This window comes from Vanacampus margaritifer, chromosome 3 (genome assembly GCF_051991255.1).
Source record: "Vanacampus margaritifer isolate UIUO_Vmar chromosome 3, RoL_Vmar_1.0, whole genome shotgun sequence".
Taxonomy (NCBI): Eukaryota; Metazoa; Chordata; class Actinopteri; order Syngnathiformes; family Syngnathidae; genus Vanacampus; species Vanacampus margaritifer.
Genome location: NC_135434.1, coordinates 910,740 through 937,948, shown reverse-complemented (window position 1 = coordinate 937,948; position 27,209 = coordinate 910,740). Strand labels below are relative to the sequence as shown.

Genomic DNA, 27,209 nt, shown 5'->3' with positions numbered 1-27,209 from the left:
CACAAGAATCATGATTAGTTTATTTGGAGGAGGGGCTAAAAATACTGTCAAGACAAGCCGCCATTGTTTTCTTGATCAAAGAAGTTCATATTCTTTTTTCCAATATGTGACAATTGAGTCTTTTTTTGTCCATTATTTTTATTTATTTTTTTTATCTAATGTGTTTGTGTAATCATTTGCAATGTTTGAAGGCCCTAATTTCTTTTTGGTTTGTTTTTTCAATTATGTAGTAATATTTAAAAATATTTTCTTTTTAAGTCTACCATCTTAGTAACATGTACCTAATAGTATAATACAAAATGTATGTTAATATTAAATTGCTCTTAGTACATTATTATTTTCTCCCTTTGTTTTTGAATGTTATTATGCATTTATGAAATTATTTATTTTAATAGTTTTCCATTTCTTCTAATATTTGAGTAATTTTAATACTTCTATGGAGTGCATCATCTGTGTGTAATATTAACATTTCCATAGTGTTTCATACATATTATTGTTGCATTTCCCCCAATTTTTTTTTACTATTTGCTTTCGGACCATTTTTGGTAGTTTCTGTAAGCCTTTGTATATATTTATCCTCGATTTTTGAACTATTTTCTAACAATGATACAAGATTTTTATTTTCTTTTTCCCCCAAAAAATATTTTGTTACCTTCATTTCGTGCGTACAAGACACGACTTTCCTAAAAAGAAAAAAACGCAACTTTAACTTTCACTTTTTTGAGTGTTTTTCATTAAACATACCATAAGCCTAATTTTAAGGCTGCAAAAAAATGTCACTAGCATGTTTTGAACCAAAAATTCTGTGGAGGTTCTTTTCAGGTTAGTGACCTTCCAAGTGTGGTTTCTAACATAGTGCCGAGTAAGAAAACAGCCGAAAGTCCAGGTGTGGCGCTGGACACTCGTTCAAAGTGGAATTGAAGCATAAATGCTTGGGTGAGGCGGCCCCTTTAAAAAGGGAGACGAGCGGCCGGCGCACTTCACTGACCTTCTGCCGAGCATGACGATGCCGCCCGTCTTGGGATTGATTTTGCAGTAGTCGCCGTGAGCCCACACGCCTAAAAAAAACACCAACACAAGCACACAAATGGGTATTCTTGCAAATGGACCAGGGTGGGCAAACCTCTTCTTTTTTTTTTTTTTTTAGTTCAATTCGCACATTGTTCAATAGTACTCAAAATCAATATTTAGCTCCAATTTGGCAGCCCTTTATTGCACTTGGCGCTTTTTCCTGATTCTACCGTGTGACACCGGACCAGCTCCGACAGCACCCCTCAAAAAACAAGCTTTTCTTTTTTTACCATTAATATTGTGGTATTTTGATATTAGTGTATTTTGCTAATAATACATTCTATTTTGCTACTAATACTTTGTTTCTAAAATTGGTATTCATTGTATTAGAATTCATTATGTTTCGATGTTTTTAACATTAGTGTGTCTTCTTTAGAAATTGTTATACTTGGACAACTCAGGGATGTGATTTGACCAAAGTGAAATTATCTGAAAATTTAGCCGGGGGTCTGGGGGCCGCTGGCACCCAGCTAGGTCCAGGGCAGTGCCCTGGTGGGGGGACAAGGGGGGCCTGGCACCCCGGAGCTCATGGGTTTTCCGTGTTTTGAAGTACTTTCAATGCACTCACATGACAAAGAAATAGACAAAACAACAGCATAAATTTTCAATGTATATTGAACTATCCCATATAAAATGGCAGTTTTAGTCAACTCAAAATCAGTCACATTCAAAAACATTGGACTGCCTTTGCTTTTAAAAACTAACACTGAGAATATCATATCATATCTAACTAATGTGATTACTAAGTTAACACATAAATAATGTTGAAGAGTTCAAATTTCATGAACAAATAATTGTATCATGACCAAATGAAAAGTAACTCATATTAGAGCATACCACAAATGTCTTTGTTATAGCAGAAGATGTTATCTGTCGGAGTCATGTGCATACACAATGAACTACTAAAAAAATAAAAATAAAAATTCGGATTTTTTTTTTTTTGGGGGGGGGATAAAAAAAAAGCGGAATTCCGCGAATTAGCGGAAAAATCACATCCCTGACAACTCTAGTTTTGTAATATTAGTGAACACATTTCTAATTTCTAATGTTTTAGTATTTTTGTATTAAAAAAGTTTTTTTAGTCTAATATTTTGCATTTTTCCTAATATCCATGTTTGTTTCCATTGAATATTTGTCAATGTTACGACTAGTGGCAAATCATTTGCACAGCAGCGAGCAAACTCATGACGGTGTGCGTCATTCGTACCCTTCGTGCCACGTTTCCAAAAACCAAACGAGCTGTGGCATTTCAAAGCGTGACAATGAGGCGACGTCAACTTTCTACTGACCCGGGAAAGTGGAGAAGTAGGCTTTGCGGTACTTGCTGCCGTTGTCGTCGTTCCAGAAATGCGTGGGCTGGCACGGGACGGGTTTCAAACACACCAGCTCGCCGCTTTCTCCCCAAACGGGCTTACCTGCGCAACACGCACACACATTCAACACACACCTGCTGGCATATCCCGCACGTCTTCTCCCTCAGGACGGTGTGAAAGGGGCTTAGTGAGCGTTTTCCTTACAGAAAGTGTCTTTAAAAGATCCACTGGCCAGCAGGGCACTTGGGTGGGGGGAAAAAAAACAAGAAGCGCTTTAAAGCGAGATAAAAACTCATGAAAAAATTGGCTTGTGTTTTTTTTCCCCGCCGAGTTTACCCTGGGAATGTTCCGCCTAATTACTCTTGGATTAAAAAGTCCACTCGGGAGAACGAGTGTGCGATGTTGTGACAGCAACTCGCCCAAGGTGAACTTTTCACGCCGGCCCCCCGAAAACAATCGTTTGTTCACCCGCTCCGACTGCTCACCCTCAAAGTTCCAGGCTTCCACGGCCATGCCCAGGTTTCTGGTCTGGATCTCGCCCCGATACACCGGAACGGTTGGGTTCTGACCCATGAAACATGACACGATGTCTGTGCCGCCTGTGGACAGACAACACAAAAAAGTCAGTTTGAACAGTAAATTGTTCATTAAGATGGACGGTTCAGAGAAAATATCTGGAAGTTTGGCAAATGGATCCTAAATGTCCCGTTTTTAAAAGCAAAACGGGACATTTGCTGTGTTTTAGGGCGTGGCTTCTTGAGACTTTTTGTGGGTCTCCTTATGACAGACATTTACCACATTTCATTCTAAATCATCTCGATCTTCGTGAGTTGCCGAGAAAACAGAACGCTGCCAAGTGAAACTGCTTCCAGGGAACTTCCGGAAGCTCCAAATCAAATCTTGCGCTTGTATTAGTTGACTTTCAGGGTTTATGGTTTTAAGTCATCCAACTTGACCGCCATGTCAACTTTTTTGGCTCTTCTGTTTCCACATTAAGGCCGGGAGAGCGGATAAGTCCTTTTGTTTTGTTGTGACTCCTTCTTGAGGCTCTTAGCCGATGAAATGCATCCGAATATACACCAGAGGGCGACGTGGGCCTCGTAGCATGTCCGGGAATTTGATTTGAGCATTTTGGTGGGAGTTATGAAATAAACGACGCGATGGACGACGACGCGGGGGGACTTCCAATCAGTGTAACGAGTGGACCGTGACATACTGGTAAGAAATATGTTTGTAGCCAATGAGGATGTTGAAAATGTTGACGGATTTGTAACGGAATGGACGACGAATAATTACCACTGGATTCCCCGAGCTTATTCCAACTATGCGCTCCAGTGTTAAAGGTCAATATATTTGGCGTTATATACCCGCAGATGCGACATTTGTTTGTTGATATTTTTTTTTATATTGAAGGTAAACTTATGTTTGTGTGAACGCCACACGTGTGAGCTCAGAAATGTTTTTGAAACGATGTTTCCATCTGCTTCAGGGGCTGAGATATCTTTTTGGACACATGTTCTGCCGGGCGCTTTAGGCCTTAACGGGTTCAATCTATTTGCCGGGTTTGTCATTGCAGACCTCTTGGAAACAAAATGGCAGATTTCCTGTGACTTTTCGGGCATGACGAGGCTACTAAATTTGCTGTTACGAAGTGAAACTGAATTTGTGGAAAATCTCAAGGCCAAAAACGACCCTTAAAAATGGGGACTTCCAAACGGACCGGCTCCGGGGCCTTTGGAAGCGAAGCGGTCATCCGGGGTTTAACCTTAAAACTCTTTAACAAGTTTGTGTTTGTTTGACCTCTTGGAAATGATGACGGTGACCCCAAAATAAGCAACCGCAAACTCAAATGACAGAAATCCTGTGTCTTTTTTCAGGTGTGGCTTCTTGAGACTTTTTTTTTTTTTTTTTTTGCGGGTCTACTGATGCCCACCAAATTTCATGCTGCTGAGTGAAAATGGCTTCGGGGGCAGATTTTTTTTCCCATTTGTCTCTTTGTACTTTGCAATAATGTGCTGTTCCTGACGTCTCCCATTCATCTCCTTTCTTGCCATTGTTCGGCGTCTACCTGGTATGCATGGCAGCCGCCGTCATCCATCTTGTTTGCTGCTCTCTGCCCTTCCTTGCTTCCCTTCTATCTCTTCTTCTTCCTCTTCTTCTTCTCATCAATCCCTGGGCCTCACTTTTATGATATCAGGCTCTCGTAGAGCGCTTTAATGAGATCCCACGGGGGCCCAACCGAAAACTTCTGATTAAACGCGAAAAGCTCACGAGTGGGAAGATGCGCAATTATTTCATTATTGTGCCGACTTGTATGGGCGGGCGCACGCACACGCAGAGTATTTTAGGCGCTGTTGCTTTCTTTGGTGTCGTGTGCAGGTGAAAGTTGAGAATGTGGCAGATCCTCCCATGTGTGTATTGCATTTATCTCAATGTTTCTCATGTGAGAGAACTTTTGACAACCTGCGTGAAGAGTCGGCGGCCATGTCCCGAGGCAGAGGCTTCATTTGAATTACAGAAGGTGAAAATAAGAGAAAAACTGAAAACGGACAAAATCCATGGGATTCTTCATTTTTATTTTAGGATTTTTGCATGCCCATTTGTCTAGCATGCAGTGCTGTCACTATGGACTATTTTTAGAATCAATTAATCTACTGATTATTTAACCCATTCATCGGATTCATTTAGGATTTGAAAAACAATTTTATTAAAAAATGGCTCCAAACAATTGCTCTATTATTAAATTAGTTGATTAATTTAACAGGGATGTGATTTGACCAAAGTGAAATTATCTGAAAATTTAGCCGGGGGTCTGGGGGCCGCTGGCACCCAGCTAGGTCCAGGGAGCTCATGGGTTTTCCGTGTTTTTAAGTACTTTCAATGCACTCACATGACAAAGAAATAGACAAAACAACAGCATCAATTTTCAATGTATATTGAACTATCCCATATAAAATGGCAGTTTTAGTCAACTCAAAATCAGTCACATTCAAAAACATTGGACTGCCTTTGCTTTTAAAAACTATCACTGAGAATATCATCATATCTAACTCATGTGATTACTAAGTTAACACATAAATAATGTTGAAGAGTTCAAATTTCATGAACAAATAATTGTATCATGACCAAATGAAAAGTAACTCATATTAGAGCATACCACAAATGTCTTTGTTATAGCAGAAGATGTTATCTGTCGGAGTCATGTGCATACACAATGAAATACAAAAAAAAAAAAAAAAAATTTGATTTTTTTTTGGGGGGGGGAGATAAAAAAAGCGGAATTCCGCGAATTAGCGGAAAAATCACATCCCTGATTTAATAATCGATGACTTGTTGAGTCATGGATTAATTTCGACAGCTCTACTGGTACGCATAGTCCAAATCGGTAGCAGTTGGATAAAATCTCTAAGGAGGCAGTCCTCTATGAAAGACTTCCGAAATGACCATTAAATGGCCACTTCATCCAAAATGGCAGCCAATCAAAATCAGTGACAACTGATCACCGACAAGATGGAGCAAAAATGTCCAAATAAAATGTTTCATTACTGCACATACTTGTGCAGCGTTTGCTTATAAACAGAAGTGCTCTTGAGCATTTTCAATGTTTAGTCATCTTTAAAATGCCGCAAGGTGGGAAAAAAAAAACGAGTGTCACTTGAATGTAAAACATTTTTTCATTAACACATGAACAGATCTTGATTTTTAGTCACAATATAGCTGCTTTCAAAACATGGAATCAAGAAAATAAATACGACTTAAGACTTTAGTTGGAACCTTTTCAAAAGTATTTTAACAAAGAACTTACAGTAACTCGTGGATTTCTGAGTCGCGCTTGTGACTGCTTTGCTTCACAAAACGGAATTCCAAACTAAGAATATCCCGGCAAATATTTGAGTTGTTTTTTCCCAGCCAAAAAAAAACAAATGTGCTGCGACGGTGACGAGGAGACGGCCATGACGCCTGCTCGAGTGGCGCGGATGGATGGAAAAACTATTTGCGCTGTTGATGCCACCCAGATGGATTCTCAACCTTGTATCATGATACGTTTGATACTCAGTCATTTAAAGGTACCGTATTTGCAGTATCTTAACCACAAAGCAAAGCGCGACTGGCATCGATTGGCAGAGCCACGCAAAGAGCACACGATGAGCAAAAAAAAGCTTCTCCGTGGATCAATTCAAGTTAAGAAATAAATAATCAAAGAAAGTGCCAAAACCTGTAGGTGGCTGCCAGGATACGTTTGTGGTGGTTAGCCACAGATACGGTCTGGCTGTAATGTCGATTTCAAATGGATCAGATCGGCGAATCAGAACATTACAGCCGATAATAAGATGTGCACAAAACACAAAGGACGGGACAATCCAAGCAGTACAGTGTAAAGCCTTCAGCCATTTTGTGGGTCACGGTAGACCTGTCTACCAAATTTCAGGTTTAACTGGAATTGGAGCCTGCATTTTCAAAACCTCTTGAAATGGCAAAATTCAGCCTAAAATGGCCACTATGAACTAAAATGTCAGACTTCCTGTGTGTTTGCAGGCATGCATGCGTGAGACTTTTTCGTAGGTCTACTCATGACGAGCATGCCTACCAAATGTCATGTTTCTATGTCAAAGCGGCTTTGGGGGCTCAATTTTCAGAGATTACAAAGGGTCAAAGGAGCAGTAACTGGCCACTTCGATCCAACGTGGCAGACTTCCTGTTACTTTTTGGACATGGATTCTTGAGACTTTTTTGTGGGTCAACTCATGATGAACATGTCTACCAAATGTCATGTTTCTATGTCAAAGCGGCTTTGGGGGCTGAATTTTCAGAGATTACAAAGGGTCAAAGGAGCAGTCGTGTTTACCGCTAAACTGGCCACTTCGATCGAACGTGGCAGACTTCCTGTTGCTTTTCGGACATGGATTCTTGAGACTTTTTTGTGGGTCAGCTCATGATGAACATGTCTACCAAATGTCATGTTTCTATGTCAAAGCGGCTTTGGGGGCTGAATTTTCAGAGATTACAAAGGGTCAAAGGAGCAGTCGTGTTTACCGCTGAACTGGCCACTTCGATCCAACGTGGCAGACTTCCTGTTGCTTTTCGGACATGGATTCTTGAGACTTTTTTGTGGGTCAACTCATGATGAACATGTCTACCAAATGTCATGTTTCTATGTCAAAGCGGCTTTGGGGGCTGAATTTTCAGAGATTACAAAGGGTCAAAGGAGCAGTCGTGTTTACCGCTGAACTGGCCACTTCGATCCAAAGTGGCAGACTTCCTGTTGCTTTTCGGACATGGATTCTTGAGACTTTTTTGTGGGTCAACTCATGATGAACATGTCTACCAAATGTCATGTTTCTATGTCAAACCGGCTTTGGGGGGTCAATTTTCAGAGATTACAAAGGGTCAAAGGAGCAGTCGTGTTTACCGCTGTTACATTGATCTAAACTGGCCACTTCGATCCAACGTGGCAGACTTCCTGTTGCTTTTCGGACATCGATTCTGGAGACTTTTTTGTAGGTCTACTCATGACGAACATGCCTACCAAATGTCATGTTTCTATGTCAAACCGGCTTTGGGGGCTAAATTTTCAGAGATTACAAAGGGTCAAAGGAGCAGTCGTGTTTACCGCTAAACTGGCCACTTCGATCCAACGTGGCAGACTTCCTGTTGCTTTTCGGACATGGATTCTTGAGACTTTTTTGTGGGTCAACTCATGATGAACATGTCTACCAAATGTCATGTTTCTATGTCAAAGCGGCTTTGGGGGCTGAATTTTCAGAGATTACAAAGGGTCAAAGGAGCAGTCGTGTTTACCGCTAAACTGGCCACTTCGATCCAACGTGGCAGACTTCCTGTTGCTTTTCGGACATGGATTCTTGAGACTTTTTTGTGGGTCAACTCATGATGAACATGTCTACCAAATGTCATGTTTCTATGTCAAAGCGGCTTTGGGGGCTGAATTTTCAGAGATTACAAAGGGTCAAAGGAGCAGTCGTGTTTACCGCTAAACTGGCCACTTTGATCCAACGTGGCAGACTTCCTGTTGCTTTTCGGACATGGATTCTTGAGACTTTTTTGTGGGTCAACCCATGATGAACATGTCTACCAAATTTCATTTTGCCAACTTAAATCGGTTTGAGGGGCTGAATTTTCAAAAACAATAACGGTATGTCAAAACAAGACGAAAGCAGAGTGAGAGAGTGACATATGGCAAGTCAAACAATCTGAAACCAGGATGGGGTGAACCCAGCAGTCAGTGTTAAAACCCCCCAGTGAGAAGCCATGGGGGTCTCACATCACCTGCTGAAATGATTTCTCTCTCTCTCTCTCAGGCACACAGTGCGACACGCACACACTTATGCAGAGAGGGTGTGTTGTCAGGGTGAAATGGGCAAAGGGGTCCCGTGGCATATGTCACAGCGACCACCGGTCGGCCACATATGCCGGGATAAATCCTCACACACATACACAGTCATGGCCTCGGGGGTCAAGGTTAGGTGGGCTGGCAGCCAATAGCATCGCAGCCTGCTGTTGCCCTTGACAACGAGGAGGAAAAGCAAACGGGGTGCGGCTCACTGTTGAAATGGGTACAAATGAACATGTGAGCGGTGAGTGGATCGCAACAAAATTGGGCAAAATGAAGTTGGGCAAAAAAGTGAACCGAAAAATGGAGGGAGCCTTGGAAATAGCAAAAATGGCGCTGAAATGGTTGCTGCAAACCAAAATAGTGGCCTTCCTGTATTTTTAGTTCATATTTGAGGGCTTGACGGAAGCTTGGGTGTGGCCTTGAAATTGTGTTTTCATACCAAAATGGCAGACTTGTTTTGTCTTCTGGCTTGAGATTTTTTTGATCTGCTCATGATAGACATAGCAACCAAATTCCACGTAGTTAAGTGAGAAAGACTTCTGGGGTCGAAATTTTCAACAATTGGAGGGACCTTTGGAAATGGCAAAAAAAAAAAAAAAAGTCCTGAAGTGACTGCTGTAAACAAATCAAATAAACAAGTAGACTTTCTGTAACTTTTCAGGAAACGCTTCTTGAGAATTGTTACGTCTATTCTAATAACAGACATGACTACCAAATTTCATGTGGCTAAGTGAGACTGAATTTTCAACAATTGGAGGGATCCGTGCAAATGGCAAACATGGCAAAAAAAAATGGTCCTGAAAGGCTGCTTCAATTTTTTTTGCTAGTCTACCGATTAACGACAAGTTTAGCAAATTCCATGTTGCTAAGTGAAACTCACTTTCGGGGCTGAATTGTTCAAAAACGCTCTATTGTAAAGTCAAGTGTAAAAAACTGTAAATAGCACATCGAAAATGTCTCGGTGCAGTATTTGGTCCAAGGGAAAATCTATTTATGGATGTGTAAGAGCCTTTTACTCTTTTCACGTCTCCGCCATTCAATGTGTGTGTGTGTGTGTGTGTGTGTGTGTGTGTGTGCGTGTGTGCGTGTGTAATGTGCCAGTCAGTAAATGTTAAACGTTTCAGAGCTTACACTGGGAGACAGATAGCATTCTGCCGCCCTGTCAACACAACAATGGGGCTGAAAGGGCCTGGGTGGGTGCGTGTGTGCAAAAATGTACATCTCTATACATCTTTGCCTTTATGTGTCAATCCTTTTTGTAAGCTGGTGTGTGGGGAACCACTCGGGAGGGGAATAAAAGAGATTTAAAGAGAAAAAGAAAAATCACCCGAGATGGAGCCCAGCAGCACGTCGCTCTTGATGCAGCGGTACACGTAGTCGTAGCTTTGGGGCTTGAGGGGCGAGCCCGTGGACAGGATGGTGTGCACAGACTGAAGGTTGTGGCTTTCCACTGCAAAAAAAAAAAAAAAAAAAGATGACAAGATATTCGGATTCAATTGAGAAATTAAGACGGAATCTATCAGAGCTGTCAAACGATTCCATTTTTTAAATCAGATTCATTACATATTAGAATTTTCATTAATCACTTCATTCCAAAGTTTTTTTTATCAACATTTTTTGCACGCCAATGTTGACGAGCACCCGTGATGTGTTCATTCTTGCGACATCTCATGTTATGAGGACGTCTTCAACATTTTTGGGATTCACTGCACGCTCACATCTTCCTCTTTTTCTAATCAGTTAAATAATTCAGAATGGGGGGAAAATGGCCCCAATATTTTCACATAAACAAATATTGTGGATGTCATTCACAAACATTTATTAAATGCATGTAGTTATGTTTGTTGCTCTAACGCAACTTGTACAAGCTTTAACGTAACCATCCGCTGTCAGCTAAAGAATTATCTGCAGCCAAAATGAACCTTTGTGCGTTAAATAACTGAAAACATGTTTTATATTATAGCTTTTTCAAAATAGCCATCCTTTGCTCTGGTTACTTTTTTCTCATTCTTACGTGTGGGAACGCCTTAAAAACTGTTGGGAAACCCTTTCAGGTGCCAAGAAAGTGCAAAAAAGTGGTCAGAGAAAAGGCAGGCTATTTATGTATGTATTTATTTTCACCTTTTTTTGGTTAAGTACATAAACTCCAAATGTGTTCATAGTTTTGATGCCTTCGGTGAGAATCTGCAATGTACATAGTCATGAAAATAAAGCAAATGTATTGAACGAGAAGGCGTGTCCAAACGTTTGGCCTGCACTTGTATATTAATAAAAAAATACATTTTATAACAGAAACAAATCTAGAAGACGGGCAACGTGCACACTTGCACAGAGAGGTTGTGCTGTCCAGCAAAGAGGAACCTCAACCCTGCTAAGCAACACAAACATACACAAATACACAAAAGTACTCACTGAGCCACTCCTGAATGCGCGCCCACACGCAGCAGTCGACGGCCGTCGGCAGTAAATTTGCGCTTGTACAAAAGAGCAGATGGGCACGATAACGCTAACGACGGCGACGGCGAGGGGCACGGCCGGCTAATGTCATTTCGGCCGTTTAGGCGGCGAAAGCAACAGTTAGCCGCGCTTGACACTAAATCACGGCCATAAAAGGGCCCGTTACGCGTCTTCACACGAGTCACCGGGAGCGCCGGCTAATTGCTTTTAGTGTTGCGGCTCTCTCGAGGTGGAAAGCGGGCCGGCGCTCGTAATGGGAGCGCCGTCGCTGCTTATTAGCCGGCCCGCTAATCTTACGACCTTTGCCCCCCCGCTTGCCTAGCCTGACGTGCAGTCCTCGTTCTCCGCCAACGGCCGCGTCGTTGCCCTTGTTTTGCCAGCAAAAAAAAAATACAAATCAGCATAAATGCGGCAAATTGGTTACATAAACCGTCAGGGGCGTAATGAGTCACCGGTGCCTCTTGACGAGGGCGGTTTGAGTTGCGCTTGATTCAAACAGATGAACAAAATGACGTGCTCCAGGCTGGAAGTTAAAAGTGTGACCGTCACTACGGGTGTAAGCGACTCAAAACGGTGTCAGAAGTTGGATGTTCATTGAATGGATTGTGAAATTGGCTCCAATGTGGGACGTGGGTGGAAACAATAAATTTGTGGTTGTGGCGACGACTGCAGGGATTTGTGGTGTCAGAAAACCACTACACACACACACACACACACACACACACACACACACACACACACACACACACACACACACACACACACACACACACACACACACACACATTTTTGCCTTTATATCATCATGGGGACATCTCATTGACATGATGCATTTCCTAACCCCAACCATGGAAAAATGATTGCCTAACCTCATTCCTTACCTCAAGCATAACCCAATTCAAACCTTAACTCTAAAACCAAGTCTTGACCCTTAAAAAGAGGTCTGAACTTTTGGGAACCGCCAAAATGTCCCCCAATTTCAAGTCGGTCCCCACGATGGTAGTTAAACCTGGAAAAACACACACACACACACACACACACACACACACACACACACACACACACACACACACACACACACACACACACACACACACACACACACACACACACACACACACACACACTTTTGCCTTTATATCATCGTGGGGACATCTCATTGACATGATGCATTTCCCAACCCCAACCATGAAAAATGATTGCCTAACCTCATTCCTTACCTCAAGCATAACCCAATTCAAACCTTAACTCTAAAACCAAGTCTTGACCCTTAAAAAGAGGTCTGAACTTTTGGGAACCGCCAAAATGTCCCCCAATTTCAAGTCGGTCCCCACAATGGTAGTTAAACCTGGAAAAACACACACACACACACACACACACACACACACAGTGGGAGAGAAGCGCAGAGCGGGAAGACTTGCTCCCCCCCCCCCCCCACCCCCCCCCACGGTGCCACCAGGTGTCCAGTCCAAATGTCAGCCCGGGGAAAAGGGCCCCTCCGCTGGGGCGGCCAGGAAACAAGCTCCGCCTTCCTCATTACACAAGAGATTTGAGACAGGCTAGTGGTGTCCCACTTCGCACAACCCATTCTTTCATTTTCATTGCTGCTGATGAGGAAATGAAAGTGCTCAACCCATTTGAAGAACTGGTCACAACATGGATGAGGAGCGGTAGCGGTTTTTTTTTGGGGGGGGATTAAAGTCAGCAGGTTTCGTACACTTAACTGTCGTAACTGCATGGTCTGCATGATCGTAACTAACCGAGACTGAACTTCCAACTTCTGACACCAGGAGGCTGAGCGCGAGTCACCTCAGCACACCTTCAGGCGGGCCCCTTGCCTACGCCAAACACCTTGCATCTATATGATCATGGAAACAATGCATCCCACTTCTTACACTAAATGCCAGAGACATCTGTGAAGTCGTACGTACAACCTCGATCAAAAGCTGGCTCTATAGATGACGACACCAAAAAGGCCAGGCTTTTTGACACAATGGGTTGATGATCACATCTTGCCCTTACGGCCAACCGTCCCACTTCTGACACCAGGAATCTAGGGTGTACAAACAACCCATATTTTTACTTGTGTGCGTGCGTGCAACTGACCAGGTTTGAGGTTCCTCTCCTGCAGCACCGACAGCCACTTGGCTCCGGTGCCGAAGATGCTGATGCTGAATAACAAGAGGACAGAAAAAAGATTCAATTAGGTGACATTTTCTAAAATTGGTCACGCAGTAAAAATACCAACTGAAAGCATCCCACTTGTGACACCAACTGTCAACCGCATCCACCTGGATTTGAAAGCATAACATGCCTTAACTCAGTTTTGATTTGCAACAATACATTTCAAAGCTCGAGTTTTCATAACCTTGGCTTAAATGAACTGAAAAGCGGATCCCTCATTTGGAAAACTACTTTGAAACCCTAACCTTATTTAACCGCCTTTTCTGCACCTGATCTGCCATTTTGTCTCTTGAAATCTCCCAAACGTGAACTTCACATCAACGAGCGGCGATGAAAGCCGCAAACGAGGCGTGAGAGCTGACATTGATGTTGCCGATTTCAGCCTTTCAAAGCGTCGCGACGACACTTTCAACTTTTTCACTTGGATGGACTCTTAACATTTAAGACAAATGATCTCTCCCAGGATGTTTATCAGTTTCCTTAACGCTTATCAGAAGAATCAAACGCGGCAATGATGTTCCAAATGCGCCTTTTCTTTTTTGCTCCATCTTCAGAGGTGCCCCTTTTCCAACTCATCGGGGTCGAGCCTCGTCCAGCGCTCAAGGACACGAGCTTAAAATTTGGTAGCAAAACCTCGAGGCAGAGTTTGTGGTTGAAGAAACCCTGCAAACAGCTTCAATAAGACGGAAATTATGGGTTGTGATCCTCATCAAAATGGCTGCCTTCCTGTCTGTGTGCAGGCTTGGAGAAGTTTTTGTGGGTCTGCTCATGATTGACATGCCGACCAAATTTCTTACTGCTCAGCGGCATGCGCTTCAGCGGCTGAATTTTCAAAAGATTCTTGCGGCATCTTTGCCTGGAAACGACTTAGAACGGTCACTTCAAACCAGAATGGCCGACGTCATGTGACTTTTTAGACAAAGACTTTTTTTGTGGCTCCAAAGTCACATTTGACAACTGAAAGTGCCTTCGCGCGGTGGATTTTCAAAATGACGACTTAAAACCAACCGCCTGTTTCTGAGGCGGAGGCTTTTTTTTTTTCAGGATCTCCTCATGATCGACATGTCGACCAAATGTCACATTGCTAAGCGAAACGGGACGAATTCTGAAAAACACTTCGAAAGGAGTTCATTTTTTTTTACTTTCCACTGTAAAATAAGCATAAAACGGCGACTTCAAACTTCCTGTGTCTTTTCTGGCAGAGCATCTTGAGACTTCTTGGGGAAAACCGTTTCAGGAGCTGAATTTTTTTTAAATCTTTATTTAACTCATTCACGCCCAGCTATTTTCACAGAAGCAAGCCCCTTCGCACCTAGCTGGTTTACTGGATTTTGTCAAATTTTGCAAGGCCCAGAGAAGGTTGTGTTCTATTGCTATAAAACATGGAACCCACTAAAAGAAAGATTCGATTCTCTTCTTTCATCAGGAAAAAATAAGTTGTTCTATTTGTTTCAGTTTTTCAACACTTATAAAATTTTAAAAATAAATTCCGCTCTTTTTTTTGGGGGGGGGGAGGGATACTATTGCGGATTGTGTCAGCCCCCCCCCCTCCCCAGAAGAGCCTCATCTCGATGGTGTCACCTCAGCTTCCGAATCGCGACTAAAATGTGCGCTGCGGTCAGCAAAAGTGTGACGATTTAAGGTGGCGCGCTCCAAATGGCACGTCGCCGTCAGCAAAAGAACGTCGCCGTCTTTTTGACGCCGACGGCAAACTGTGGCGGGAGAATGAAAATTGCTGACTATTGAGCTCCTTTCACATCTCACCAGGAAATATGAATTTCTGGATTTACGGTACTGGATCTTGATAGGATCGCAAGCGACTTGTTCAAAAAGCTGCTGCTGCTTTAATTGATTACGACGATGACAGAACTTTAACTCGACGGGAGGTGAAGGTGTGCGGACTTTTGGGCTTTTCGGCCACGGAGAGAAGCTGCTGCCGCGGCACCAAGACAGATTGGAGCTTTTAAAGCGGGAGAGACTCTTTTCTTTTTTTTTAACCAATTAGGACACATTTCCCACATCGCAGTGCCGCCACGGGGGTGGGGGGGTAAAGCCCTGTGGGAGCGGCTGACAAGAACATTTTTTACACCCTGGTCCTGCGAAGGCAGGCTGGAGCGTTTAATTGGGGCTAAATCTGTCAGAGTCTCCGAGAGGCTTAAACTCACAGTGAAGCTTCCTGGCTTTTGATTTGGACTTGCACCGGTCCGCTCGCCTTATTACGTCCTATAATTGGCATTTGCAGCTACTCGCCGTTTCTTTTTGCCACGCATGTAGATGGGAATCTCTTAACGTCAAAATCTTTAACATAAACATAGCGCGATCTTCATCACACGAGAAACGTTGGGTCGAGATCTGTTTCATGGCCAGTCGTCAACTTTGGCCGCCACGCTCGGCCGTGATCGGGAATTTGATGTCATCCATCTGGAAATGGCCAAAATGATTCTACTGGTTGCTTGAAACCAAAATGAAAGACTCTCATGGTGGCTTTGTGTACATTTTCTGGCAGGGCTTCTTGAGACTTTTTGCGAGGCCTGCCCATGGTAAAGGTTTCCATTGCTTGAGTAAAGTGAGGGCTGAATTTTTCAGTTCAACTTCGTAAGACGCCTGGAAATGACTTCAAAATGGCCACTTCAAACCAGAATGGCGAATTTCCTGTGCATTTTAAGCCTGGATTATTGAAACATTTTTTTGGGGGGGGGGGCGGGGGGGTTGACTCATGATAAAAAAATAAATAATTAAAACATATCTAGCAAATTTCATGTTGGCCACATTTTTCAATTCAAAGGACCCGTTGAAATGTCCCAAATTGTTCTAAAGTGCTCACTTTGGACTAAAATGTCTGACTTCCTGTGTGTTTTCAGGCTTGTTGAGACCTTTTGGTTAGTCGACTCATGAAAGATATACTGTACTTACAAAATGACATGGTGTTAACGGGAACTGGCTTCAGGGGTTGAAATTTAAAAATGTCTAGAAGAGGAGTTTGTCTTTGAATAACCGCTGGAAATAACTCTGAAATGGCCGCCAAAAATTCAATGGCTGACTTGCTGTTGGAAAATGTCACGTTGCCAAGCGGAACTGGCCACATTTTTTCAAAATGATTCTAAAATGCTCACATTGAACTAAAATGGCTGACATCGTTTTCCGTTTTCAGGCACGGCTTCTAGAGACTTTCTACTCTTAATAGACATGCCGACCGAATGCTGCCTTGGGGGTCTGAAAATCTAAATATTCCTCTAGAAAATCCATTTGTAGGACTCACCTGGGATAAATGTAGCAATTTTCCTGAAAAATGGATGCTCGGTCCAGCGTCCCTGACCAGATTGTGTTCACTTCGACTGTATTTCACTTTGTGATGGAACTCGTGGTGACCTTTGCACTCTCACCCCATCAACAGCTCAGATAAAAATGGATCGATTTGAACCTACAGAGTCAATCTCATCACTCCGCGTCCACACTGCTGTTTGCCTCCCCCAAGGGACGCATGTCTCGTCTTTTTTTTTTTAAGCGGTGGGGGGGGGGGGGGGCATTAGTGGTTACCATAGCGATCGAAGCTGCTCCGGATGATCAGAGGAGGCATTACGCAAGCGGCATTATCTTTGACTTTACATTGTTTGCTCGGCGCCACAGCCGATGGCCCCGATTGGCTTTTTTGTTTTCTTTTGGTCTTTCTCCGCCCGACGCTCCAGCGAGCGCGTCCCGGTCACGCCTCACCTCGTATTTAAACAAGTGCACTGAGCAGACACCCGCCCCTGAGTGGGCCCAAGTACAAAGGAATACTTTGTTACTAAGCTCAAGTACATTTTTCAGTTTTCTGTACCATATTTGTTTTTCTGTTGATTTTTTACTCTTATTTTCTGCATGTTAAAACAGATATGAGCTTTCTGTTCCGTAATTTGTCAAAATTTATTCAGCAACAACAGTCAACTAGGGAAGTCAACCTTAAGCATTTCTTGACAATAATACGGTATATGTTACCTCACTAGTCTAAACATGACATTCTGATATATGTTACATTTGGGGAATATGAGTTTTTTTTTTTTTAATTCATTTTAGGGAGCGGCCATTTTGACACTTGCTGTCGACTGAAGATGACATCACAGCTGTTCAGGGCTCAGGCAACGACCAATCACAGCTCAACTGTTTTCTGAAGTTGAGCTGTGGTTGTTACCTGAGACATGAGCAACTGTGATGTCATTTCCCTGTGGCAAAAGTGGCAAAATGGCCGCCTTCTGATACTGATAAAAACTGCTGGATTTTGCTGCTTAACTCATATTCCACTTTCACAATAATAACCAGAATACCATATTTAGACTGCATAGAACATGTTTTTGTCAAGAATTTTTTTTTTGGGGGGGGGGGGGTTGATTTCCCCTTTAACATCTTGATTGTGATGTTGTGGTCTAATAAGGTGGGAAAAAACACTGATCACAGCAATCGAAAAATATTGGGCCTGACTGATATGCATTTTTTTAGGTCGATGCCGATTTTTGGCAGCAAAAAATACCAATTATACCAATTAGAATCTGTCGATTAAAACATATATTTGATGTATAAAATTGTGTTCCAACAGCATTTGTGTGGGAATATTCGTTATTTGAAAGAAAAACAGTCGATGCTAACTTCCTGTTAGCATTTAAATGGGATCTTCCCTTCGCTTTTAGCATTAGCACTAGGCTAGCGATGTTTTAAAAACGAAGCATGTTTTGCATTTAAATATACGGTGGATGTAATTCTTATCGTCATGTGTTTAGTTTTACTCCAACAGCTTAAAGGACGCTTAGGAACAACAGAATAACCAGCACAAGATATGCTACACACTTGCTAGTTGCTAATGCAACGCAAGCAAAATGGTGCATTCAGGGTCATTTCACAGCATCGGAAACTTCGTCTTTATTCTAGGTTTCTACGTTTTAACGGGAAAATAGGGCAATAGTTGGCCGATTAATTGGTCAGGCTCTAAAAAAAATGTAGGAAAGCAGAGGGCCCCTCCATATCGCCAGCTGTTCTAAAAGCATTTTGACCCACATAGTATTCAGGTTTCAGTGAGACTATAAACACTCAACCTAACAAAGTAGAATGTTTTCCTTCAATGTAAAAAAAAAGTTGGTTTCTACTTCCATCTTTTGTTGGTTAATCAGTGACATCATTTCATTTCAACTGACGAAGCGAGCCACCAAGCATCATTCGAGCCATTCCCCCGTTTTTTCATTGGCCCCGCCCACATGACTCCATGTCTTCCAGTTACACCCCGAACGTCAAAGTGAGGTGGCTGGATTGCTCACTCACTCACCCCAGAGTCTCGGTCAGGTTCCACAGGACGTTGGGGGTCGGCATGAGGGGCGAGCCGTCATACAGGACCACCGAGGCGCCCACCGCCAGGGATGACACCAGCCAGTTCCACATCATCCAGCCCGTCTGATGACACACATACACTCGTTTAAAAACACAACATGGCAATGAGGCCCCGTCGTCGTGGCAACCTACGGTGGTGTAGTAGATGATGACATCACTGCTGCACATGTTGCTGTGCAGAATGTGTTCTTTAAGGTGCTGGATGAGGGTGCCCTGCACACAGAAATGGAAACATACACACACACACCAAATTTTATAATCAGGTTTGTTTGATAAACACTTTTTTCTGGCTGATACCAAGATGTGTAGTCACTCTGAGTGCTCACTGATACCGCATACCGATACCGCTTGTACTTTGAAGTAATCCAATTTTACAACACAAAATGTAGCCACAAAATGAACTTTGTGGGCCGTTTGTGAAGTTTCAAATGTGTGTGTGTGTGTCTGTGTGTGGCTAAGCTAGGCTATGTAGTCACTTATTCAACCCTCCTCCCATGTGCTGATAGAACTCTGCTGCCCTCTGGTGGAAGATGTCAGAATGGCAGTAAAATTCCACACAGACGCTCCAGCGCCATAAAGCTTGGTTTACAGCGGAGGTGGGCAATCTGGGTCCTCGAGGGCCGGAGTTCTGCAAGTTTTGGAGGTTTCTCACTTCCGACACAAGCTGATTCCAAACAACAGGATCGTTCTCAGGCGCAAGCAGAGCTTGCTGATGAGCTGTTCATATTTCAGCTGTGTTGGAGAAGGGCAACATGCAAAACCTGCAGGACTCCGGCCCTCGATGCCCACCTCTGGTTTAGAGTGTCAAAGTAGGGTTTGAAGCCATAGTTGGGGTGTTTGTTGGTGTGTCAATTGTGTTTTTCTCACCCCGGCCGAGTGGACCATACACTTGGGAGCTCCTGTGGTTCCTGATGAGTACATAATAAAAAGCGGGTGGCTGAAGGGCAGCTGCTCAAACTCCAGCTGGGGGAGCTGATCACCATCGCCGCGACCGGACACCAGGAAGTCGCCGATGAACACACTAGACCGAACAATACAAATAAATACACACAAAATAGATACAGTTTAGTGATTATTGAAACACACTTCAGCTTATTAGTCAACCAAACCATGTCTCAAAACAAAAGCTCACTGGCTAAATGCTAACATATAATGTGAAGTGCCATCGACAGGCTAAAGGAAACTAGCGTAGATGTCACAGGAGCAGCAATAAATGCAAAAAGTAAACTGTACAACGAAAGAGAATTTCTCAAACACCAAAAAGTTCAACCAAACTATCCCTTTAAAAGTCTGCTAGCTTAATGCAAGCTACAATGCTAAACACCATGGAGAGGGCTCATGGAAGTTTGCATAAGTGTCACGATAATTCGGAACCTTCAAACAACTGCTACTTTACCCACACAGAGCAGCAACACATACAAAAAATAGCCACTTAGAAATTGTACATTTACACACCAAAGTGTTCACCCAAAAATTATAATTAAAAAAAGTCCACTAGCTTAATGCTAACATATAATGCTGTTTTAGCCGCTAAGGGAATTAGCATCAAAGTGACAGTCGTTATAAACCTTCAAACAACTGCTACTTTACACACACAGGTGTATACAAACACCAACATATTCAATTGAAGTCCATTAGCTTAATGCTAACATGTACTGTAGCATTCCCACATACTGTATGTTATTGTAATTTTTATTCTCCACAATTTTTGGCCGCGAAACAACTCCCACATGATCCTTATGATTTACACCGTTCAAATTTCAACTTGCTTCAAAAATTCACGCCACCCGGGTTTAAGTGTTCTTTTTATTCATTTATCTTTCAACTACAATTAATACTTTGTAATTTTCACAAAATGTATCTTTCAATTTGCTTCATGAGCATTGAGCTTGGCATTCAGCTATTAGCATTCAGCTTTCAGCATTCCCACGCAATTTATGCCGAAATTGCACTTAGTCTAGTAGAAATTTGCATTGATGTTACAACGTAGTCTGTATTTTGCGACTATATGTGAGCAAACCTGTTGGGGATCTTGGAGAGGTCGACGTCTTGTTGGTCACGAGCGTATGGAATTACCACCACCTTCTGCAGGTCAGGAAGACCTACGGGACACACACACGCACGTCAACACATACACACACACACACACGCAGCATTGCGTGCGAGGCATTTTTTTACTTTTTAACTATAAAACAGGGTTAGGGTTTCAAAGCAGGAACTGAAAGGTGAGAGTCAGGATTAGGGCTTCAAATTGGTGTTCCAAACCTTTAACGACGCAGGTGAGCTTTTCCAGGTGGTCGTGAGTTTTCCCGTTATAAACCACAGCGGCGACAGACAGCAAGAGCTTGGGCTGGATTTGCGAGAACCGGTCCAGAACGCCCTGACAACACCACAATGAGGAGGGTAGGGTGTGTCGGGGCTCAGACGTGCCAAATACAGGACCAGAAAGTAAAAATCCTGCCACAGTTTGGCTTTAGCCTCAGGTGCTAGTTAGCTAGCTCCCATGGTGCTCGTTTACCTGCTAGGAAGCTAGCTAGCTAGTTAGCTAGCTCCCATGGTGCTCGTTTACCTGCTAGGAAGCTAGCTAGCTAGCTAGCTAGCACCCATGGTGCCCGTTAAAATGCTAGGACAATTTTTGTTTGTTAAAAAAGAAATGATTTTTAAAAAATGGTACTTGCTTACATTGACTCCAAAGTCGACAGAGGTGGAGCTCCAAATGGCTCCGATGCTGGCAGCTGCCAACATGGCTTCCACCGCGTGCACGCCGTTGGGAAGGTAGCCTACAAGCACACATTGACATCAATACAAAAAACAAGTAAGTAAAAACAAGAACAACGTTATTTGCGCTTCATACAAAGCAGTTGATGTTTCAAAACAGAAGTTATGCTTAGGGGTTTCATCGATGTTGCATATTTTAAACAAGGTTTCTTTCTTTTATTATAACCCTGCCTCTTTCGGGGGGGTTTTCCATTTTGTTTTTTGTTGTTTTTTTATGGGTGAGGGTGATTCAGTCGGGTCCGTCTAACAGAAGCAGCTTAGCTTCTGTTCCATGGCGTCTATCTTATCTTACTTGATTTTATCTACATTGACAAACAACCGTTTCCAACCAGTTTCTGGGGTGTCCCAACGCCAAATGTAACGCCATGCGAGCGAAGTGCTACTGCATGGAATGAAAATGCCACCATTCTGCTAGGTGGAGTCATAAATGATTTACGGACACAATTAATAGCGCACGCACCCTCGTGTCTGTGTGCGCTAGCTTATCAGCTAAGTGCTCATATATATCGTCTCCATAGTAACCAGGAAGGACAAGGACATTGCAGACAACGCTTCCTACATGAGCACATTTCCCCCCCCCTGTTATTCAGAGGATTCCATCACTGCATAAAATCATAAAGATAAACACTCAAGATTTTTTTAATTTCTTATATATATATTTTTTTATTTCTTATACCTTTACACAACTTTTTTAACAGCTTTTGTGTCATTCTCCTGTTCTAATTCTTGCTTTTGCTTTGATGTCACGTTTATGGTATTTGCTCACCGTCCGGCAGTGCAGGGTGCAACTTTCCTTTCGTACCGGATGCGTTAAGCCAGCCATAGAAATCCCACCCAACACAAATATTAACGGCCACGTCGAGAAGTGCGCTGAAACATGTGCCAACAACAAAACTGACTCACATCACAGAGCCACATTTTTGTTAGCATTGTTTTTAACATTAGCAATTCAAATCTGCTTCTTTTTTATTTGTTGTGTACGTGATCGCGTCGTCTGAAATATTTGCGTCAGACATTTTGTTAACCACAAAATTGTTTTGGTTTAGTTTTTTGCATTAGCTTTCTGAGATGACCGCTCATTGATATGTCGTGCACAATTTAGCATGTCATATATTTAGTCAATCTCATCATCAACACTGATGGGTTTGTTTTTAGCATTAGCATTAGTATTAGCATAACGAATCATCACCCTAATTTGTTTGGCTGTTTGTTGTTTCACATGAGAGCTCAGAGAACTTCCGGATATATTTCTACTGTGTTGGACATTAGCTTTGTTTTGTGTTTTGCGTTTAGCATTAGCAGTAGCATTCTGAGTCAGCTCCATCTTAATTTGTTTGTTTTTCAGATGACCCGTCGTACATCTGTCGGATACATTTTGAGTGTGTCCGACATTTTTTCAAGGACAACACTGTTTTTGCTTGGTTTATTTTGAACATTAGCATACAAAGTCATCGTCTTTGTTGTTTCAAATGGCCCCTCCTTCATTTGACGGTTTTTGTTTTGTCAATTTTGTCTGCATTGATTCTTTTTACTAGTATTATTAGCATTCAGAGTTAGATTCTTCTCAATGTGTTTGAAGATCAACTTCAAACATGGCGGACATTTTGTCAAAAATTCAATTGATTGTTTTCGTTTTGTTTTTAGCATTAGCATTAAAAGTTAGCTTCTTCTCAACTTATTTGGACCTCAGGATCAATTGACCCCACGCGTAGGCTATATCTGCCGGACACATTTTTAGCACTGTTAACACATTTTGTCAATGACAGCATCAGTTGTTCTTTTTGTTTGTGTTGTTTTTCGCGTCAGCATTAGCATTCTGGAAACTCACCCACAACTCGGTCTCCCGTCTGGACACCCATCTTCCTCATGGCTGCAGCAAACAACGCCACATCACGCCTCAGTTCCCGGAAGGTGACTTTCACAATCTCTTCGTTAGCCTCGGCTGGGAAAAAAAAAAATTGTTCCCCATGAATCATTCAGTTAGGGCAGGGACAGGCAAATTTGGTCCTAGAGAGTCGCAGTCCTGCATGTTTTCAGTGTCTCCTGCCTCCAACGCAGGTGTTTCAAATCATCAGCTCATAATTATGTTCTGCAGGAGCCTCTCAGCTGTGTTCGAGGAGGGAGACATCAAAAACATGGAGGACTGCGGCTCTCTAGGACCGAACTTGCCTACCCCCGAGTTAGGGTGACCAAAAGTTCTCCTTTGGGAGGACAGTTAGAAGGACAGATCATTTTCTTACGTCCTGTTCGGGCGTCCAGGGGTTTTATAAATTCATGAAAATGTCAGGTTGGCATTGTGTGACTAATAGGAGGTGAAGTGCACTGTGTAACTAACCGCGACTGGTACAACAATTTCAAGGTCCTCTTTTTTGGGGGTATATTGTCACCCTCATTCAGTTAGCTTAGAATTTTCCAACATGAAGCCCATCAGTTCTACATCAGTTTTGGTTGTTACAGGGATGTGATTTGACCAAAGTGAAATTATCTGAAAATTTAGCCGGGGGTCTGGGGGCCGCTGGCACCCAGCTAGGTCCAGGGCTGTGCCCTGGTGGGGGGACAAGGGCCGGAGCTCATGGGTTTTCTGTGTTTTTAAGTACTTTCAATGCACTCACATGACAAAGAAATAGACAAAACAAGAGCATCAATTTTCAATGTATATTGAACTATCCCATATAAAATGGCAGTTTTAGTCAACTCAAAATCAGTCACATTCAAAAACATTGGACTGCCTTTGCTTTTAAAAACTATCACTGAGAATATCATCATATCTAACTAATGTGATTACTAAGTTAACACATAAATAATGTTGAAGAGTTCAAATTTCATGAACAAATAATTGTATCATGACCAAATGAAAAGTAACTCATATTAGAGCATACCACAAATGTCTTTGTTATAGCAGAAGATGTTATCTGTCGGAGTCATGTGCATACACAATGAACTACTAAAAAAAAATAAAAAATAAAAAAAATCGAATTTTTTTTTTTGGGGGGGGAGATAAAAAAAGCGGAATTCCGCGAATTAGCGGAAAAATCACATCCCTGTTGTTAGTTAAAAATTGGTTGTTAGTTAAAAATTCATATTTGCAGATACAGTATTTGATGAAAGTGCAGACGAAAGAGTAGCTGACACAAAAGCATCAACCATTATTGCACTGTTTATACAAGCCAAGTATTGCCGGCAACAACACAAACAGACAGCAAGCAAGTGCGGCAGGACGGCACTGGTGGGTAACAGCGGACAATTGATGGAACCATAATTACATTAGAGCTTCACAGGGAGGGCACTCGTGCTAGCTATCTTTAGTCGGCCCGCACACACATGCACTCACGCATATTCATTCCAGAGTGAGGTCATGTAATAAAGGTGACGTACATCGATCGCGTAGCCTAAAAGCACTGGCAGATAATACAAATTAATAATTACTTTTATTTTTAAATCCTCAATAGAAAAGCAATGGTAAAATGTGAAACACTAGAAACAACAGATAATGAAAAATGCAAAATCATTAAAAATAATAATAATAAAATAAATTCTGCAATTTAAAAAAAATAAATAAATAGTGTTCCTCGGACCGAGTCGTGCATGAATATTAAAAATGACACCACCCAGCCAAAAAAAATAAAAAATTCTAATGAAATGTGTCTCTCCAGTGTGTGTAGTAACTCACTTGCGGCATAAAGGGCAACTTTGTCCTGCTCGGCGTGTTTGAGCAGGTTCTCCGCGTAGTTCAGGCGGGCACCAGAAAACCACTCGGGAACGTCCGAAATACGCTTGGATACGTCCACTACCTGGAATACACAAGCACAAACACATACACAAAAACAGACGTAAACACATGGACACACACGCACACACATACACTGATCATTTGAAAGCAACAAGACAAAACTAGATTGCCCACTACGGTTGTTTTAACTAAATATGGTAAGTCGCAATGGCACACACAGTTGCAATATAATATAAATATTGTCATATCCTTTTTCAAAATGAGGATTTTTTTTTTTTTTTAAAGGAGAGTTAGCGCCACTCACCTGGTGGTAGGGTTGGGAGCTCACCACGCCACAGAAGCTCCACACATGAGACCAGAAGTCAGCGTACCTGTCCACCGACCACTGGTACAAGTCCCCATAGTTGACTTGCGGTAAGAGACACAAACATCCCGGGTCAAACGGTAAAAATCGCAACTGCATAATTGCCCCCTCGCTACTTCACAGTTCACACTTGTAAAGGTTTTGTGAAGGCTAATGATGCTACATGCTAACGGCTACCGTGCACTTCTGGTCTGCACTTCTATCAAATGGGAAAATATTCAAACATATCGTGACACAGTACTTGCTGTTGATGCCACAAAATAGTGACAAAGCACTTTTTTTTTATTTCCTTGGCAACCAAAATGCCAAAAGTTGTAATATACAGTGAGTGGACCGTGCTTTTCGTGGGGGCAGCCTCCCAATTGGTAAAATCTGCATATAATTGATGCACATTATAACTGCAGTGCGGTGATATAAAAAAAAATGTAGGATTTTTTATGTTAGCCACAAAAATTATTGAAAAAGCAGGTATATGCTGCTGACAAGTGTACGGATAGACTGGTGATCGGCCAGGCTCATTATCGGTGCCAATATTCAGCATTTTGACGAATATCGGCCTTTTTGAAGAATCATTTGGCCGACAATTTAAAAAAAGTGTTAACTTCAGGGAAATATTTCTTCAATTTTTCAGTTGACTTGAGCTAAGAGATACTGCTGACTATGGGAACTCTGTACAAATTACAACTAAGAAAGGTAAAAGTTGAACATTTTCAGACATTTTTGAAAACTGGGTGTCCATGGCTTTGACCAGAGTACAAATTCATGCACGTTTTTATGGTAACGGATCATTACCTGATATATGTTATTGTCATTCATAAAAGGAAGTTATTATATATAAACCGAAAGCAATGAATGCTTGTCTGTTTTTGCTGGGATGCTGGAAAAACCTGTTCCTTTACATTGCCACTGGCCGGCCATGGCAGAGGTACAGAGCGCTCACTTGTCCTGCATGCTTCGTTCCGGCCAGTAATCCCACAACGATGAGAGCGAAGTTAAAGCCACTTAAGACAATTCGATCCACAAGACTGACTGACCGACTCACCCAGTTCGATCCCGTGCTCGCGGTTCACCTGCCGCCTAAATTGGTCCATCCGCGTGTCCCTCTTGGAGTCCGGGTACCATAGCACCTTGTTGGTCTCCATGATCGTGTCGCTCTTGTCTTTGGACATGTTGGCGTCTTTTCCCTTCACTCACTTGACTCGCTCGTTCGCGCTAAATGCTACAAAGCTAAGCTAACAGTCAGCTGGCCGCCTCGTCCGTGAACTCCAGTGGGAACCTCGCGCGTGTGCGAGGCTGTCAAGGAAGTGTGTCCGTGGGGCGGGGCGGGGCCTGGAAGGAGACGACAGCTGCGTGTGATGCGACGTCACGAAATGCGGCATCTTCAAGAGCAGCTCCTGTTTTAGCAACGTTTCCATTCTTGCAACGCTAATCCGTGTTTTATTAATTTATACTACGTTGTAATTCATTTATTTAGCTCTACTCATAATCGTACTCATTATAAATAATAGCATGTAAAATTCTGTAGATGTTTCCAAAGATTGACTATTTTCGCTTTTTTTTTTATTCATGTATTTATTTATTCTTGGGAACAATGTTGAACAGCACTGG

The 27,209-nt window shown here is 42.4% G+C and overlaps 1 protein-coding gene across 1 annotated transcript in view; it reads right to left on the bottom strand.

The window, feature by feature from the left end:
- The window catches only part of aacs (acetoacetyl-CoA synthetase), a 30,007-nt gene extending 3,100 nt beyond the window's left edge, over positions 1 to 26,907 (bottom strand). Inside the window, exons 1-15 of the mRNA XM_077561503.1 lie at positions 26,644 to 26,907; positions 25,542 to 25,645; positions 25,178 to 25,298; positions 23,336 to 23,449; positions 21,412 to 21,509; positions 20,995 to 21,109; positions 20,750 to 20,831; positions 19,597 to 19,750; positions 18,862 to 18,942; positions 18,668 to 18,792; positions 13,300 to 13,364; positions 10,064 to 10,186; positions 2,870 to 2,983; positions 2,361 to 2,486; positions 989 to 1,058 (exon numbers count right to left, since the gene is read on the bottom strand). Coding sequence (XP_077417629.1) covers positions 989 to 1,058; positions 2,361 to 2,486; positions 2,870 to 2,983; positions 10,064 to 10,186; positions 13,300 to 13,364; positions 18,668 to 18,792; positions 18,862 to 18,942; positions 19,597 to 19,750; positions 20,750 to 20,831; positions 20,995 to 21,109; positions 21,412 to 21,509; positions 23,336 to 23,449; positions 25,178 to 25,298; positions 25,542 to 25,645; positions 26,644 to 26,770 — 1,619 coding nt within the window. The 5' untranslated portion in view covers positions 26,771 to 26,907. The remainder of the gene's footprint in view (positions 1 to 988; positions 1,059 to 2,360; positions 2,487 to 2,869; positions 2,984 to 10,063; positions 10,187 to 13,299; positions 13,365 to 18,667; positions 18,793 to 18,861; positions 18,943 to 19,596; positions 19,751 to 20,749; positions 20,832 to 20,994; positions 21,110 to 21,411; positions 21,510 to 23,335; positions 23,450 to 25,177; positions 25,299 to 25,541; positions 25,646 to 26,643) is intronic.
- Positions 26,908 to 27,209: the final 302 nt, after the last annotated feature.